At 44.0% G+C, this 18,007-nt stretch overlaps 1 protein-coding gene across 1 annotated transcript in view; it reads right to left on the bottom strand.

Annotated features, from left to right (window-relative positions):
• Window positions 1–18,007, bottom strand: part of ADCY5 (adenylate cyclase 5) — a 197,548-nt gene that overhangs the window by 2,676 nt on the left and 176,865 nt on the right. The window contains exons 13-20 of the mRNA XM_048953830.1: window positions 12,489–12,605; window positions 11,423–11,587; window positions 9,428–9,603; window positions 5,663–5,689; window positions 4,703–4,835; window positions 2,449–2,712; window positions 1,897–2,101; window positions 1,097–1,221 (exon numbers count right to left, since the gene is read on the bottom strand). Of these exons, the coding sequence (XP_048809787.1) occupies window positions 1,097–1,221; window positions 1,897–2,101; window positions 2,449–2,712; window positions 4,703–4,835; window positions 5,663–5,689; window positions 9,428–9,603; window positions 11,423–11,587; window positions 12,489–12,605 (1,212 nt within the window). The remainder of the gene's footprint in view (window positions 1–1,096; window positions 1,222–1,896; window positions 2,102–2,448; window positions 2,713–4,702; window positions 4,836–5,662; window positions 5,690–9,427; window positions 9,604–11,422; window positions 11,588–12,488; window positions 12,606–18,007) is intronic.

The raw sequence follows: 18,007 nt of genomic DNA, 5'->3' as shown, positions 1-18,007 counted from the left end.
AACTTTTAGGTATTTCGCTGCTCTCAGTTACCAACTGGGGCTCAAAGCGTAGTTTGCAAAATCCTATCAGGCACTTCAACCAAACAGACCTCAAGATTTTGAGATCTAACTCACAGCACTTGAGGTTTTTAGCCCCACCGACAGACCCATCGTGTGAATGTCACATAAACATTAACTCCTCACATGAACATGAACTTTGACAAACAAGCACCACAAAAACAGCAGTAAATTCCTGTTAATTAATTCCTATCTGCTCAGTGGCAAACCCTTTCTTACTTCGTATTTTCTCATCCTTCTTCAGGTAGCTTCTAATATTGCCATGCCTGCCTTCCTATTGCTGTAATGTTGCTGTATTGTTTTGCTTGAAGAAAAATTGTTTGGGGACTGTCTTGAGGGACAGTTTAAATGGTGTTGGATAAATACTGATCCAGATTGATCTGGTTACCTGACAGCTGAGTTGGAAAGAGACAACATGAACTTTCCCTCTCGGCTTTCACATCAGTTACTGTAATTATTTTTCACATCTCTTCAGTACTTTCCTAGGGAACGACAATCTGCAGGTGCAGGCATTGGCTCAGCAAAAGCAGGACAGTGAAATGAATCCCTGGGAATGTCACTGCCTGAGCACCAAGGAGGTGCCTGGATTGCAGCTTTCCATTAACCAGTTTAACTGCCCTCACTCTCCAGGTTGTTACTCCCATTCCAGTAATGCCTGGCTCCTGGCTAGCCTCACAACAGGGAAGGCACAGCAAACAGAGAAGTGACAGAAACACATTTGTGACTCAAATCCTCGCAAAATCAAACAGCCCACACTTGTGTGCAGTCCCACAGGGTGGGTGGCAGGCATCACAGCTGGAAGGAAACTCAGCTCAACACTTCCACTTTGCAAGTGTTTGACCCAAGGCTGTTCCATTGGTCAAAATTAAAGGCATAACGTGATGCTACCACTGGCATCCCCTGGTTTGCTTTTCTCTCAGTGCTGTGTAAGTAAGTATATGACATAAATGAATAAAACACAAATTCCAATTCTGATTAAGTTTCAAAAAACCATAAGTGACACAGGCAGTATAAATGAGCTCTCCAGTGAGTGCCTTACCTGAATCCTGTCGGGCACCCCTGTGCTGTCCATTCGGCTGGCTACATTCACCGTGTTTCCCCATATGTCATACTGGGGCTTACGTGCCCCTATCACCCCAGCTACAACAGGACCAATATTAAGGCCTAGAAGTAGGGGAGAAATGCATCACATACGAAGCTTGAGGCAGGTTGTTTTTCAGTCAGGAAAAGACATCGTAAATTAAAGTTGGCTGCTTTGATCAGCTGCTCAATCCACATCTATTTTCCAATGCCAGACAATGGGATAAGGGTTATTTGCCATCCAGCTGCCAAGCATTGGACATCTGTACACAGCTACTGTGATGCTGGGCAGTTGCAAGATGGGCACTGTGGCAGCCTGAAAGCTTCCTGAGTAAACTCAACACTGGACATCCTCACTCTTTAATCTCCTCTCCTGTCTCTTTTATTCCACTGTCCAATACCAGCTGTTGAATGGCACCACTGGGAGTGCGGGCAGGAGAGCACATCACAGGTGCAGTGAGCCCAAGCAGAACCACCCCGTGTGACCATGCTGTGATAACAGATTCTGTGCACAGAGGACTGTTGCTCAATCGCTTCTGGTTCTCCAGGGAGCTTTGGTAATAACATCTCAGCCTTAACTGAACTGCTCTGACATTTCACAGAGGCTGAGGCAGGCAGACTATTATTTTCCTGTCACTGGGTACAGAACAATCAACATCCCTGCACAGCTAAGGTAATGTCTATGTAGTTTCCTCTCTGTAAGATCCCCGGCTCAGAATGACAGCTACCAATACTTAATCCCATAAACAGTGACATTACCTATCTTCATCTGGAAGTTGTTGAATGAATGTTCATTAATGTATTTCATTTGGTCCATTAACCTCATGGCAAAATCAGCCAGAGCTTTGATATGCGTCTTCCCTTCCTTGTCGTAAGTGGAGTCGTTGAGGCCTGACGCAGCCATATATGTACTGCCAATGGTTTTGATCTTCTCCAGCTGCCGAAATTGGTCTTCACTTATTATCTGTTACACAAGAGAATTGCAAGGGAACTGAATAAACTTGTCAAACGCATACATGCTGGCACATCCTTGCCAAGTACCCTGCCTTGGTACAAGCACTACAAAGTGCTGGACAGAGTCTCCATTACTCAAATTACAGAAGGAAAGGGGATTAATCATTCTGAGGATGGACAAGGGAAGGAAAGGGACTTTCATCTGAAAGAAAAAGAATTAAAGATTTCTGGAGTGAGGAGAAATGAAACATGACACGAGGATTCAGTAAGCCACCTTCCTTCATAAGCTCAGCAAAGCCCAAATAAATGAACTCATCGCTCAGTTTTCTTTAGCAACACGAATTTTCTGTGACTTACTTCATCAAAATCGGCAATGATCTCATTGAGCAGCCTCAGGCACTCCACCCCCTCATTGTTGGCCTCCAGTTCCACGTAAAACTCAGAGAAGTTGCTTATGGAGGCGAACATGACAGCCACACACTCGCAGGACTGGTAGTACAGTTCATCATTCCGCCGCTCCTGAGCCAAGAAATGGGCTGCCACATCCTTCGGCAAAATGTTGTGGAGGAGGCGTCTGTTATAGGCCTGCAGCTCCTCCATTTCTTCTTTCTCTTCAGTGGCCTAGTTTAGGAGGTGAGAGTGACACGCTTATATCTTTGGGTAACTGCTCTGAAGGAAAGAAAAATGCTGAGCACGAGCTTGCAGGGAGGACAGAAATAGAAGAAAGGGGGGAATGGCAAAGGAGGGCAGAGACGAGCAGTGCAGGCTCACATTTTGCAGTGGAAGACTGTGTGTCTGTGTGCCTGTGTATATAAAAGCCAAAGGGCCTTTCTGCCTGGCTGAGTACGTGGTCCCTCCTTTTCCACAAGGTTTATGGGGTACTATGATGGTCATAACATACACTTACAATGGAGCCCATGAAACAGGTTGGACTGACAGGCTGAAGAGGATTTTTCACCAGCCTGTAAAGCCCTTGGCTCCGGTGGTAGAAGGGGAACATCTGGGCAAAGGGGACCATGAGGAGAATAGGCTGCTTTGTTTTTGTTCTAACAGATGTGGACTTGAGGCTGGAACCAGAACTTCCAGCAGGATGTCTTCAGTACTAGCATTGCCTCAGGTCATTGTTTAAAGTTTGTAGGTAGAAATGTAGAGATGCTTGCTTCTCTCTCTTCCTTTACCCCAATATAAGCAGCAATATTTTACCCCTTGTTTTACTTTTTGCTGTTTTGAATATTTCTAGGAAAAGACCAATGGACAAAAGCAGGGTCAGGCAATAACTGCAGAATGCACAACAAGCTGAAGGGACACTGTGCAGTTCAGCTTATGGGTACCCCAGAGCCATCCTGTGCACCACTTGCTCAACAGAGGCAGCAGTCAAAATTCTAACACTGCAAAGCCCTTTAAAACAGGTTTTCTTTTAATTTCTTTCTCCCCTCCCCCTCCCCCAAATGACTTTTGCTACTGCTGGAGAGCTGGAGTCAAAAAGAGAGCAAATCTGGCACTTTTGCACTCCATGATGGACAAACACAGCACAGCCATCCGTATCAGCCACCACATAGAAGGGATTACTGTTCCAACATCCCTCTGCCACATGCTGGCAAAGGGACAAGCAGGAGCTGCAGAGCACTTTGCATCTTTTCTGGTTTCTAAAACAAGATGTTTGAAACTGGAAATGGGGTTAAGCAAAGAAGGATGTTTTAGAAGATATGTCCAGACAGAACAAGGAAAACATTTGGCTCTGCCTGGAGAAACAGTATGCTCAGACTTGGGACAGCCAAGTCGGCTCATCTCTTCTGTTATTTTACCATTTATAAATGAGGATAACAATGTTTGTTGATCTGCTTCCTAAGGAGCTTTAATTAATTGCTTCTTCCGCAGTGATTCCTACTAAAATCAGTGAAGTTTGTTATTAGAATGATGTTCTTCTATCCAGAAGGTAAAAATAATCTATAGGAGACCTGTGTTCTCCAGCTGTGAGCCATGGGCTGAGCTGAGAGGCGTTCTGCTTGAGAATCACACAGGATGCCCTAATGTCACTCATGGGCACACACAGTAGAAATACTAACAACAAACCCAGGGATGGGAGCAAAGCAAGGCACTGTCTGTAGGATGTTGGTTACCCAGCATTGCTGCCTAGTGGCTAATGGAGCCTGGATACTGAGCCACTTCCACTGCTTAAGAGTGAATGAAAGTCCAGCTGTGAATCTTTCACATCCCTGAACGCAAACTGACGCTGAACTATGGGAAACAAATCAGCAGTGAGTAAGAGCTGCTTATCTTTACAGACGTTTTATTGCAGGTCTCTGCAACAGTGACATGCTCAGGTGCTTGAGTTTGTTCTAGATCTTCAGATCTATGATATTCTATGGCAGGGACCACCCCAAGTGCATTTACAAGGAAACGGAGTGTTAAAGTAAACGACGAGGATGAGAAGCACTCAGAAGGCAAAGTACAAAAGAAGAAATGAACACTACTAGTATGCCCAGTTATACGTCAGATTCAGCTTACATTCAAAGGCATTTTATAACACTCCAAAACTTATGAATAACTCAGCAGTTTCATACTAACCCCAAAGACTCCAGTATTCCTCAGCACAGCGATGTCCACTAACCTGGAGTTTCCAGAGGAAGTCAAGCCTTGCAGTGGATTCCACTTGCTGGGCATGCAAGTACAGTGCCAGGACAAAGACCGTAATGATGACAGGGGTGACGATCTTCAGTGCAACTCGTGTCATTGTTGGAGAGCTGTGGCCAACAAGGAGCAGGATTGCCAGGTTATTCTCAGTGTGAAGGGACACAGCTCAGCCACACATCCCAGTTCTCACTTCAGGACTAACCAAGCTCTGAAGAAATGGCATTTTTCCTTCCCCTTGAAGCCCACATTGGTCAAAGGAAAGCAACACCTGAAAAAAAACCTCAGGACTTTGGACTACAGGTGCTGGTTCCTAAAGCAGGACCTTGAAATTAGAAATGCAACCCAACTTCCTAACAAACGTTAACATCGACCTAAAAATCATTTTCAAGAGAGCAGCCATACATGCTCAGCCACTTGTACACTTGGCAAAACCAAAATACTGACACCTCTTCAGACTGCATTTAGTGTCTTGCACTGCCTTCCCCGGCTTCCAAAGTCTGGAGCTGTTCTATGCTTACTGCTTTCCTAATTAGCAGCTTTAAATGTCATTGTTTTATAGAAATTCCAATAGCTGAGAAGAACATTAGCATACATTCCCAACCCTTCCAGCAAGCCAGCAAACAAAAATGGTTTGAATACCAATGTTAGCATGAAAATATTTTGATAAAAGCTTTAGTTTGTAACTCCAAGTATGATCTGTGCGGTGCTCTATAAAGCAAGTTCTCACAGGGAGAAGGGTGCTCAGGGAGCATCAGTTGAGATAAAAGGGCACTACTCACTGCATTTAGGGCATTTGTACTGCGTTGCCCCAGAACACAGCAGTGTACATACAAGTACCAGGCACTGCTGAGAAGTCAGTGTGCTGATACTGCGCCTCAGGAACAGAAAATACCTACTGATAAAACCCATACAAATACGTAATGCCAAAGAGACTCACCATGGTAACGTTGAATTTGTTGACATGCTGGAAAAAAAAAACAAAAACACACAGACATGGTTAGTGGAGTGCTTTGCTGCCTCCAGCACCCACCCCTCTGCACATAATGCAACAGAACCTCTGCAGTGTGGCACTGCTGACGCTGAGCGGGGCTGTAGCCCTGTTAAAGCAGTCAGCAACAGAAAGATGAGGGGAGAAAAAAGGACCTTGTCTGTGATTGTGCCACGTGGTTAACATGGTTAAAACACCTAAGGAGCCTTCAGAGTCAGAGAATCATTTGGGATTTTAATGTCGGTGTGGGATATTTAGAAAACGCTTGTGCATCTGTCACTGCTTCATTAGGTCAGGCATTAAAAACTGATTTAAAGGAGCCTTGGGTGAACGGCTCATGAGAGATAGTTACCTTCTTCCCCATGCATTCTAACACAGAGACAAGCCTAGCCCCTTTACCCCATCACTACTCACTTCTGCAAGGTGCTCATCTCCTGTGCTGTGCTCAGCTACACGTACTGCACATGGGAGCACCGAGAAAAGCCTGCTGCAGGTTGCTGTTTCTGCTCACTGCACTTGGCATGCAAAGGGCTCCTATGAAGCAGAGCTGCTGAAGATGGAGGGCGAGCTTTTCTTACAGTGAAAGGATGGAGAAGAGCTTTCTAGTAGGTAGCAGCTGGCTGAGTTCCTGACTGATCGATTGCTTTAGTGCTGCTGGTTTTTTCTCAAGTGTGGGTGGAGTATTAGGTGGCTGAGAACCAATATATGTATCTTCTAAAATACTGTTTATTTGGAAAGCAAGCAAGCACTGGATTTGCTTGTCCTGACTATAGTGACATTGATGCACTTAGAGATTTGCAGGCTGCTAATGGGATACAGCTCTAGCTGAGAATCTCGCATTTGGCCAGGTGTGTCAGTCTGCAGCTTGCTTGTGCTACACAGAGCTAGAAATGATCAGACTGCAAACACTGAGGGAACCTAACTGGGCATAAAATTAAAAAAAAAAAATAAAAGCATAGCTACCCTCTAATCTTGTTTGTTAAAGATATCTCCTGCAGCTCTGAGCATGCAGTTCCTTCTGACATGGATTCTGCAACCCATGCTGCCTTGCACAGATGTTTTCCCTTGGCCAGCTCCAGCGCTGACCACACAATGAAGCCCAGGTTGTGTCTGGCTGGGGACACAGCTCCGGGGCCAGCTCCTACATTGCAGGATGGATCCAGTTGGAGCTAGAGATGTCTGGTGCACGCAGCATGGCTCTTCAGCTCCCCTAAATCACTGCCTGGTCAGGGATGACTGCCTGCTCTCATTATCTCTCAGTCTTACAACCAGGCTGTGGAAGATCTGACCCTCTGTGCTGAGCCTGCAGCTCACTGTGGGTGTTATGCTTGCTCTAAAATCAGCAGTAACACAGACTATGGAATGCAGTAAACGAGCTCACGCTGGCCCATCATATCTTGAAATCCAACACGTTATTATAATCTCCTGCGTAGCATAAAGGTAAGGCAGTAAACAGTAGCTCTGAATCCCGTTGTACTTCCCGTGTCACCATGCTGGTGTGGTACTACAGTCAGGATGAGCAAATCCCAACATACTGCAGTCAGCTCTTCAGTTGCTTGCATGCTGGTTGGTTTGTACACAGAAGTGCGAAGCGACATCTGCATCACTTCTAATTAGTCAGAGCCCAATAATGGCTGCAGAACAGACAGTAATTATGGAGCTACAACAGGCAACCAATTAAAGTAGCATTAGGTCATTATTGCCTTTTTTTTTTTTGTTTTTAAACTATCAGCTGGACAAGAAGGTCCATCTCTGAGCCACGTGTCACACTCTGAGCTCCCCAAATGCACAAAGGGGCTGCCAGGCTTTGGGGCAGTAAGCAGCTGTCCTTAGGGCTCTCAGGACAAAACAAATGCAATTTAATGAGAGAGAATACAGCACCAAAGTTATTTCTGGGAAAACCTGCTAACCTGTTCCACTTTATTACTGACATCTTGATTGTGGAATGACGTAAATTATACTTCTAAGTGCTCTAATTTCACTTAGTGCTTGACTTACAAGAATTAAATGATATTTGGGATATAAAACCTTTTGTTTCTTGAATTCTGTTAGAAAATGTGAAAGAGCTTCCACTGTTGGACTACACATCATCTGTAAAAAGAAGTGAGGGAAAACCTCATTCTCCCATACCCTCACAGAAAGCTCCAAGGGGTTTCCTACATGATTTTATTTGTACGAATTAACAAAATAATTTAAGTGATCACTGCCAATGGATGTAAAAGTCACACCTCCATCAGTTATTAAGGGCTATGCAGAAATGGTAAAAGTCATAGGATATTTATGCAGAGGACAGAAGTAACCAGGCACATCCAGCTTGTGGGGTTGAATGAGTATCAAGAAATTTGAGCAATTACACAAGCTGCTTTTAAAGCATACAAAACAACATAGGACCACAGACATATTCTCAATCACCCTCCTGTCTCAAGACTGAAACGACCTTAGCTATAATCCTTGACTGATAATTTACCTAAACTGTCCTTTAAACCATCAGTGTTGGAAATTTTTCCTCTTGAATTCTCTCTCTCCTTACCAGATCTTTACCATTAGAGAGCTTCTCAGTGCCTATGCAAATATCCTTCGCAGTCATTTAAGTCATGACTTCATGTTCTACCCACACTCAAGCACAACTGTTGCCCACAAGGGGAAGTCATCAAAACAAGTAGTTAACAAAACAATCCAACTCCAAAGCTGTTGAGGAGGACGAGTTTATGAATGTGCCTCAATTACCTCCCTGACATGCCCTTCAGGAGAGGGGCAACCCTCTCCTGTCATTGGATGGAGGTTGGAACCACGATTAATATGTGACCTGGTGAAGACAAACTACCTTTTTAGCAAAAAAAGGCACCTGGCTACTCCCAACCAGTCCAGGTCCCACAGCTGAGGATGTCATGGTGAGACCAAGGTGATGCAAACATGGCCAATAGCAGCTGTAAGGAGATCCCTAGCCAAATGTCAACCACCACATGATGCCAGCTGTACAATCAAGAGGTGCACAAAGGTTAGGCTTAGAAAGGTTGTCGTGACGGTAAGATAACCAAAATAAAGGAATGCTCACCAGTGTCGCAGGCTCGCAGTAAACTCCACAAGGAGCCATCTCCAGAACGAGATGCTTCCTCAGTGGCAGTCAGCACTTAAATGGGATCTAGGAGAGGTGGAGCCAGCTCACCCCTTCCAGTAGCACAGGTGAACTGCCTTCACCTGTGCTCCCACAGCTGACTCACTGCTTGCCTTAGGTGGTCAATCAGAGGTTCAGGCTGTGATCAGCAGTTCCCATACACAACCCCAACCTGGCTGTGACACACCAGATGTCTAAATATTGCAGCGGTTCGTTATCACATCCCTGAGCCACCTCAAATTTGCTGGAGATGTTTTTCTTTTTGAGAAAAGACATTTCTATATTGAGACTGTATTATCAGAAGAAGTGAGAATGACTAACTGCTCCCCATTTCAGGAAGAAAAATAACACAGATCCACTCTGATTGCAGTTATATTTTGTTATTAATAGGCAGTTCATTAGTCAAATCCCAGATTTAAAAGTTCTTAAAGGGAACTGTGATCCCCAACTCTGAAGAGCTGAAGTAGCTTTAATTTACAGCCGTGCCTGCCCTGCCACCATGCCCTTGCCTTGCTTGCACCATGGCCTTGGCACTCCCATTGCTGGAATCACTGGCTGAAAGAAATTAGGTGAAGATTTCAGAAGTGAAAGGCACTTACTAGGTGTTAGCTGTAACCAGGAGATCTGCATTGTCAAAAAGGTTCACCCCTGGCACTTCCACAATGAGAACATATATAAATTCAATGATTAACATAAGGATCAGTTTTCCAATACAGCTGATCTGAAGGAACACAGAGCAGGCCAGGAGACTCAATAAGACACTGTAGGTAAAGTACTGTATAAAGACAAAAAGGGGAAAAAAAAAAACAGAAGAAAAATGAATGTCAGCAGGATAAATCAAATTTGAAAACAAAGGAAACTGAACAGAGGGATAAGAAAGGGATTGGGAGTCATGTGGTTGAGTTGAATGAACATGTAAACTGGGTTCTGCTTGTGGGATCCTCCAACATTACAGGGGATTTAAATGTTAAATCTGAACTGAGGACAAATATATTGTTCTGGTTTGAACAGTATTTGTTTTACACTCTAGAGGCACAAGGCTCACAGCTGTAGACCCAAAAGCTGTGGTGCAGGCTCACCCTGGACATAGCTGTTAAATTAGCAGAAAGCATCAACCAATTATGCTGGAATACTTCCTGTTTTAAACTAGAATCCTAGTCTTGAAGCCAAGTATTTGCACATTACACGAAACCAAGGGAATTAAGAATTCCTCGAGGCCAACTGGAAGGTATTACCCTGCTAATGTGACACACTGAACCCAACGGCAAGATACAGGCTGGACTCGCTCCTACCAACGCTGATCACTTTTTCTACCAGATGTTGCAGGAACAACACGTGTGGATGTGTGGGAGCAGAGCCCTCTGCCATGCTTTGCTTTACCAGTCACCAGGCACAAACTTCTGCCATTCTGACGCTGAATGTTCAGCGTGCCAGTGCTTTCAAATGTGGTTGCAGGTTGTGAGCTCAGTGTACGGCTCGTGGGAAAGCTGGTATAGATGTAAAACCAAGAGAGGCGTGTTATCCATCTCATCACCTTCCAGGTATCAAATCTGTGAGGCTTTAAGCTTCCACTCTCCGCAGACAGAGTGTACCAGATTGTGTCAGAGGTCTGAGACAATCCATCCTTTTGAAAAAGGTTAAAAGCAAGCCTTGAAGAATAAATATACTTATGTTCTGAGCTCATATATTCTATTTGAGAAAATCACTTTACAGCTTGTTAATTGCCTCCTCAGCTTCTAGAAAATGTGTGGATGTTCCTTGTGGCTGAAGGGCAGGATCCCACAACATCCTGAAAGCACACTGGGAGCAACAGGCAGCAGAAGCACCAGATCCAACATCCACCCTGCAGAGCACAGGTCTCCCCCTCCTTAGCCCATTGAACAGCAGAGGCTCAAAGTGGTGACAGCATCCTCTGCGTGCACAATGGCTGCTCCCCATTGCTTAGAAACATCCCTATCCTGAGCCATCATCACTCCTCCCCACCTTCTGATGGGCACAGACTGTTTCCAGTTCTCCATCATGCCAGATTTTGCTACTGGGACTTTCTGGAACACACTCAGGGCCTTTGCAGGGTTGAAAGCCAATGTAATGCTAGTTAGAAAAACCTCACTGAATCGGACAGTGACAATATTTCCATTAGGTTAAATGGAAACCTGTTCAGTAGGACACCAGGGACATCAGTAGCATCTTGGATATCTGTATGGTTATAAATCAGGCATAAATCTGAGAGATCCCCAATAATCCAGATGACCATGACATAAAGTCCCAAATCCTGTGACCTAAAAACTCATGGAAAGATTTTGAATAGCTAAGTAAAAAGGTGATTTTCCCGGGAAAGTATTCTACCTCTGTGTAAAAGGTATTTGCTTTGTGCCATTAGAAACAATCATAAAAGCTTTCCAATTATTCAGCCCTGAGGGAACTTAAACATGAATATGGACTCATGACAACAACTTCAGACACCTGAGTTTGTGTTGGCCCTATAAGATCACCCAGGAGCAACCTCCTTTCATCTGAATCATTGAGATCTACTGCACACTTTTACTCCCCCTTCTCAGATCAAACAAATGCAGCCCATTTATTTCAAGCAGTACCTCTGGAAAGTTGCAGTTGGGCAAAGGACTGTCACAGAATCCCTGCAATGTGCCCAGGCTGTAGTTGGAAGTCAGGTTGCTGATAAGGCATATGTCCACCCGGTCAGGAGTGATGTTGTATTCTGCAGCCATGCAGCTGGCAAGGTCCACAGTGCTGCACATGAACTGAAGAAAAAGATGGGATTAAACTGAAAGGCACAGACAAGGAAGAAAAAAGCAAATAGTTTGTAACAATTAAAGAAGCCCTTGAAAATGGCTCCAGCAAGGAAATTAAGCGATGTACAAAATTAAATCACCAGGCTGTGTTTTACTGTGTATACCAGTAAGCATTGCCTCAGCTGAGGCTGTAACTGAAAGCAGAGAGCCATAAGGAGCCTTTGGAGCTACTCCCAAGTCCCAGGGCCATCTCTAGTTTTCTCCCTTTCTTAAAAATTGAAGTAGATGTATATAGGGGACAGAATATTAAAGTGGTTCTTTTAAATACTTGCAGCCTTGAAGCCATTTGTACAAGTGAGAAACCAGCACCTGCAGGGTCCTAGAGAATAGCCAGTCTCCCTCCAAGCCTGAAATCAGCAAACGTGGTTGCATGCAAAGCAAAACCAGCCCGGTCCCAACAGTGCAACTTAAAGCAAAGTCTTTCTGCCCCTGGTAAGCGATAACTGCACTTGGAGCAAGACTTGGCACTGTGCAGATGGCCAGAGCAAAGCCCATGCACCACTTCAGTCCCACTCACTGCTGTGGGAGTTAAATGATGCACGGGCCTCGTGCTGGCCCTTCGTGCTGGGATAAGTGTCAGCCTGGGTGGACTTGTAGCAAAAAGCTTTTACAGAATCAGGAAAGAACGCGGGCCGAAGTGAGCGCTAGGCACACAGCGGGCTATCAGCATGCAGCTGTCTGCCTCCCGTTTCCTCTCTGTGCCTGAAAAGCAAAAGGGGACTGACCTCAGATACTGTGAGCATTAGGCAGGATTACATTAAAGCCAGTGGTTGTAAGGGTCACGCTGCTGCAATGCGTCAATGAGAACACCATAAAGAACTTAGTGGGCTGAGGGAATTGATGCACGTACCATGTTGACAAAGGCAGACAGAAAAACCAGGATAATGGCAAAGACTCCGACTAAGGTGCTATTGGTCCTGGACTGTACAATCTTCTTAGAAAGAGTCTGGAGTGGTGCTGGGAAAAGCTGCATGTGGGGGGAGAAAAAAAAAAAAAAAGACTAAATAAACATATGAAATCATTGCTTATTTAACAAATTGCAACTTGCATTTGAGCTGCCCACATCCTTCTGTGCGGTGTCTGTGTGGATGCTGCACAGGGGTCACAGAACGGCTGATGGGATGACAGCTCTGGGACAAAGGCAGGCAGGAACGTGACGGACTTGTGGTGGAATTTGCTTATTCCTTCCCAACGGAAGGATCTGCCTGATCTTAGTTTGTGAGCTGTGATAGCACTGTTCACAGGGCTGCCCTCATCCTGCTGGGAGAAGCAAACCATAAGCCACCTGTAATTGAAATAACAAGGAGCTGGAGCTTTTAAATCGTTGGATCCAACTTCTAAAAAAGCAGAAATTATTATTATTTTTTTTAAAAAAAAAAAAAAGGAAGAAGAAAAGTGTTACATCCCTTTGATCAAGAAACAATACTGCAGCACTTTGTGGTGCCATTTCAGCAACGCAGTTACAAGGCCCTGGCCAGCCCTGTGCTCTGTTCCACCCTGGATGCAGAAACCAGCTGGCCTTGGCTCGTCTGCAGCAAACACAGGGGGCTAAAAATAACCTCTGCTAAGGGCAATCCTTGCATTTCCCTAAACAGCCCATCCCAGAGATTTGCTGTTATCAAAGCTGGAAGATTTCTTCTAATTGCCTTTTAACCTTACACCTGCAGCACTCTTGGTCTCCAGGTGCTGCGTTGCACCCTAGAAAGAAGCAGTCTGTGCTAAAACCTAACGAGGAGTGCTGTGCTGCAGGGGTCATACCTCAGCATCAGCCAGACCTCCTTGCACTACATCAATGCAAGACCAGAGACTGAAACAAACCCTTTCTCTTCCCATTGTCTTTATTGACTCAATACCACCAATCCAGAGCATGCTCAGGATCCCAGCAAGAGATGGACACAGCAGATCCTCCATCACCCTGTGACTGGGGAGCACTGGCCCTGCAATGCCTGTCCCTTCCTGGCTGCTGCTCCAAGGACTCTGCTGAGGACTGCCGAAGTTTTCCAGAATCCAACTCCCCATCCCCACACACTGCATGAATAACCAAGCCACCAGAAGGTATTTTTAGAGACACAAAGAAGCTAGCAGCACAGCGACATGGCACTGCAATTTAACTATGACTAATGTTTCTATTAAAAGTCCTGCTTTTCCCTTTTATCCTTCCCTCTTACATCTTTAGAGATGCAACGATTTGTCAGTGCATAGCTTCCCACACAGCGACCCTACAACGTAATTACAAAGCAACTGAAGCACTGATTTGTTGGTGACTTTCACAGGGGGAAAAGAGAGGCCAACACAGTGGGAGTTTTCTCCAGGAGGGAGGAGAGGGCTGTTGTCTGTTTGGGGTACTGACCAATTTGCACTGGATGAAAATGGATTGAAATCCATGGAAGGCTTATACAATCCCCGGGCTCAGGTGGTCTCTTTCTGTATTCTTTGGCAAATCAGGCACTAAATAATGCTTGGGAATGCTTTGCTGTGAATCTTGGCTCAAGCATCTGCTGCCAGCGATCCCAAAAAAAGCCTGACTTTGAACCAAGCCTGAGATATCAAGCAAAGCCATCAATGAAAGACACTTGAAGTTTAATGAAAACATGTTGGATTTGGGTTTTTTTTGTATTAATCTTGATTCTCCTTACTTTACAAAATAGGGAAAACCTTAGGTCAGTAAACAAGTGCAGCTGGAAAAAGTCCTGAGGAGGTAACAAATGCCAGAAGCCATAGGAGGTTAGGATTGCAATGGAGAGCACAGCAGCACAGCTGTGCCTCACATCTGAGCAGCCTCTGCCTTAGGAACAGCCTTCAGGAACACTGCACATGTGTAACCTCTCATTTTACAGAGGCAGTCACAGTGACCAGTAATACTTGAGGTTTGGAAGATCTCTGTGGTAGAAACGGGGGACCTGCCTCAGCTCTAGCAGGTCAGCTCTGCTCTAGCAATGTTCCTTCTATGAAGGCAGCCACAAGTCAGGGCTATAACAACTCCCAAAGAGAAAAAAAAAGAAAAGAAGGAAAAGTGGATAGCTCTAACAAAATAAAATCCCTTCTGTCCTTCTAAGAGAAGCAAAACAATCAAGATGCTATGGTACGGTGAAAATCTGCTCACTGTTGGTAGTTAGCCCACTGGTTTGTATTGTTCAGCACCCTCTGCTGCTCTTAATACCTCAAATCATGCCTGAATGAAGGACAGAACATGGGAAATAGCACCTCCAAGAGTGTACGTATCCTGAGAAACTGGGCTGAAGGATCTAACTCTGTGACTTGGGCAGCCTGGATTCACACTTGGGTTGCCACACAAGCTTGAGACTGCTTGTTAGCTCTCTTAAAATACCTGTGTCAAGAAAAATAACCCCAATGGGATAAAGTCAATTCCAGTTCATTCTTCACAGAAATGCGTAAGCGCTGCTGGAAGATGTAAGCTCCCTCAAGAGCCTCCAAAAACATGCAGGTGCCAAATCATAGAATCATTAAGGTTGGAAGACATCACTAAGATCATCCAGTCCAAGTGTCAACCCATCACCACTGTGCCCACCGTGAATGTGGGCACAGAACACAGAAGGGGAAAGTAGGGCACTGAGTTCCAGGTGAAAGTCCTAATGGAACAAAGCAATAAATACTAGTGCTACACTGAAAACGATCCACATCCATTCATTTGCATGACAAAAATAAGACAAAATAAAATACAATAAATAAAAGCTACTCTGCAGCAACAGCTGATCATAGACAGGAAGGTAATATTTCTTCCTTCTATCTTCTTAAGATATACTGTGGACATGGAAAACCACTTAGATAATTGCTGCTGTGTTGTGAGATGACAAGAAAATAGGAAGTCTTTAAGTTCTGAGTTTTCAATTTGTAATAAAAGCCTTTGAGACATTTTGAAGTATGTTAAGATGATTCTGGAGTGAAAGACAGTATCTCCAGGCAACTTGATGTTGCAAGTCCATTTATGTAACTTATTTCACAGAGATTTATTAGTCTATAAAAAAGTACAATTTTCAGAGGTACTTCTTCCTTAGCCTGAGAAGAAAAATATAAAATAAAAAGGAGCTTCTAGCCCAGTCTCAGGAGGCAGAGAATCAAGCAAGCAAACTGTACCTATCCAAGGTACAGTCTCAAAATCCTCTTTTTTGAGAGTAAGGGCTAACTTGAACTTTCTGCAGTATGCACTCCCAGGAACATGCAAGAAGTTGAATTTCATGCAGCAGTTTAGATATCAGGAGTTAAGGATTTCAAGAAGAAACACAAACTTGGTAAGTTAGTAGCAAAACAGATGTCTGACAGTGGAGTATTTGTGAAGAGACCATGGTTCTCATGACCTTAGACTCTATTGGGAGAGAACACAATCTCACGGTGGCCAAGTCTTCACGGAGTATCAAAGTGAAGAACTGGAACTTTCTTGTTTATTGCAGCTGAAGGAACTTGGAAAGCCAGACTGGCTGTGTTGGCAGGTCCAGGATCAACTCATAGTCCGTAGAGAATTTTATAGTAGAAGATAATAATGACAGCAAAAGAAAATAAAACATGATCAAGTTGTCCTGAAAGAGCCTGCTGGCCACTGTCAAAGCCAGAGACGGAGAGGCCAAAACAGGGAAGGAAGGAAAAGAGACACTTATCATGTATAGCAAACAGGCAGAAGTTATGCTTACACTGGTATCCTGGGGTGAACACCTGCTTTCCAACTTTGTGTGGAATTAACCACTGGTATGTAAAACACATGCTTTCCTATCCCGCATCCAAGTGTGAAACAAAACAAATAATGCTGATATCTCTGTGCCTTAAAATTTCCTCCAAAGGGTCTGTAAAACTGCCTTCCTCACTTCTGCGTATTGGTAAAAAGGCTTCATGAAGCAACATGCAACACAGTAATAAAGTAATACCCCTTAACCAAGCTCTAGCTAAATATGTTGATTAAAAAATTCTGACCCTAAACACCAAAATCTTTGATGACAGAAGCATCAGACAGAAAGCTGACAAGCCAACCATACAGCAGGAAATACCTGTCCCTAAACAAGTCATCTCATAATCAGATGTAAGCTGAGGCAATAAAAAGGAGTAATCAAAAAGCTCTGGAGCCACAAGGCTCTATGTTTTCAGGATTTGCAATTTGTACATTTAATACAATGGTCACATTGAATGTTAAATGTAATTACACTGTGGGTCTGGAGCAGAATGCAGAAAACACACTTTGGGAAATATTTCATAAAATCCCATTAAATTCTGATGTTATTCTGAATTCAGTTGGTTGCAGGCACCAACAAACAGACCTCATTTACAGGAGCTTGGAAGGTCAAGGCAAAGAAAGCAAGACTGAACATCCTCTCAGGGTCAGAAGGATTGAAGAATGCCATTTGCCTTTTAAATTTATCATTAATTCAGATCAGTAATAATGAAGAAACCAAAAAGTCCCCAAATTAAAACCAAAACCTTTGAATTTGTCAGAAGAAATGAGTGTTGCCATCCGTACGCAGAAGCTTGTAAAAGTCAGTGGGTGACAAACAACCATGTGCTTTGAAACCCTCCTGGTGGCAAATCAATGAGCTTAAATCCTTCAGAGTTCTGAGTGTACCAGTTCGCAGCTCAAGGGACACAAGTCATCCCATTAGCACTGTTATCTCTGACTTACACATCTCATTGCTGGTGAACAAGCAGGACCAATGAGATGCTGCGCTTGACTCCCTTTAGAAATCTCATGAGCCTAAGGGAAGTTCCATGAGTTGTTAAATTCAAATTTAATCTAAGGCTTTCATTGAGAACAGTTCATAAGCTCTTATTAAACAAGAGGGAAAGCTTGATTCTGCAGATCTAGCTTTCAAAAACCAAAAAGAGGTGAAAGGTGCAAGTCTGTCGAGCTCCCACCTTCAGCTGTTGAAAATGGAACAGGGAAGATAACAAAAGGGAGGTAAATCATCTGCCTGACATAATCCATTACCTAACTGTCTTCTGCAGAAAAATTAATGCTCCTAAGTTATTTTCTGCTAAGTTCTGAGTAACAAAGCTCAGCTTGGATTGAGGTGCCTGAATCTGTATGATTTCCATGTTCAGACCCTGACAGAATGGAAAGACCCCCCAAAAGAGCATATAAAGCCAACTAGCATCAGCAGTTTAATACAAACACCTATGAGTGAAAAAGAAGAGCCTATCACCCTTCCAAAACACTGACTGCCATTTTACCACAAAACGCCAAGAATAATTAGTATGACTTCAGATTTCACACAACAAATTTCTCTGCTTATCAGAAACAGTTCAAGAATGAGCTCTGTATACTCATCTGAGAATGGCTGATAAAGTTATATATGTTTATGGCTTTTATTTCCCCCCAGGACATTTTTCCTTGATGATATTTCACTTCTGATTATCTGCCTACCCAAA

This window comes from Lagopus muta, chromosome 8, assembly GCF_023343835.1.
Source record: "Lagopus muta isolate bLagMut1 chromosome 8, bLagMut1 primary, whole genome shotgun sequence".
NCBI classification, from domain to species: Eukaryota; Metazoa; Chordata; class Aves; order Galliformes; family Phasianidae; genus Lagopus; species Lagopus muta.
Note: the sequence above shows the minus strand (reverse complement) of the source record. Positions and strands in the feature narration are given on the sequence as shown.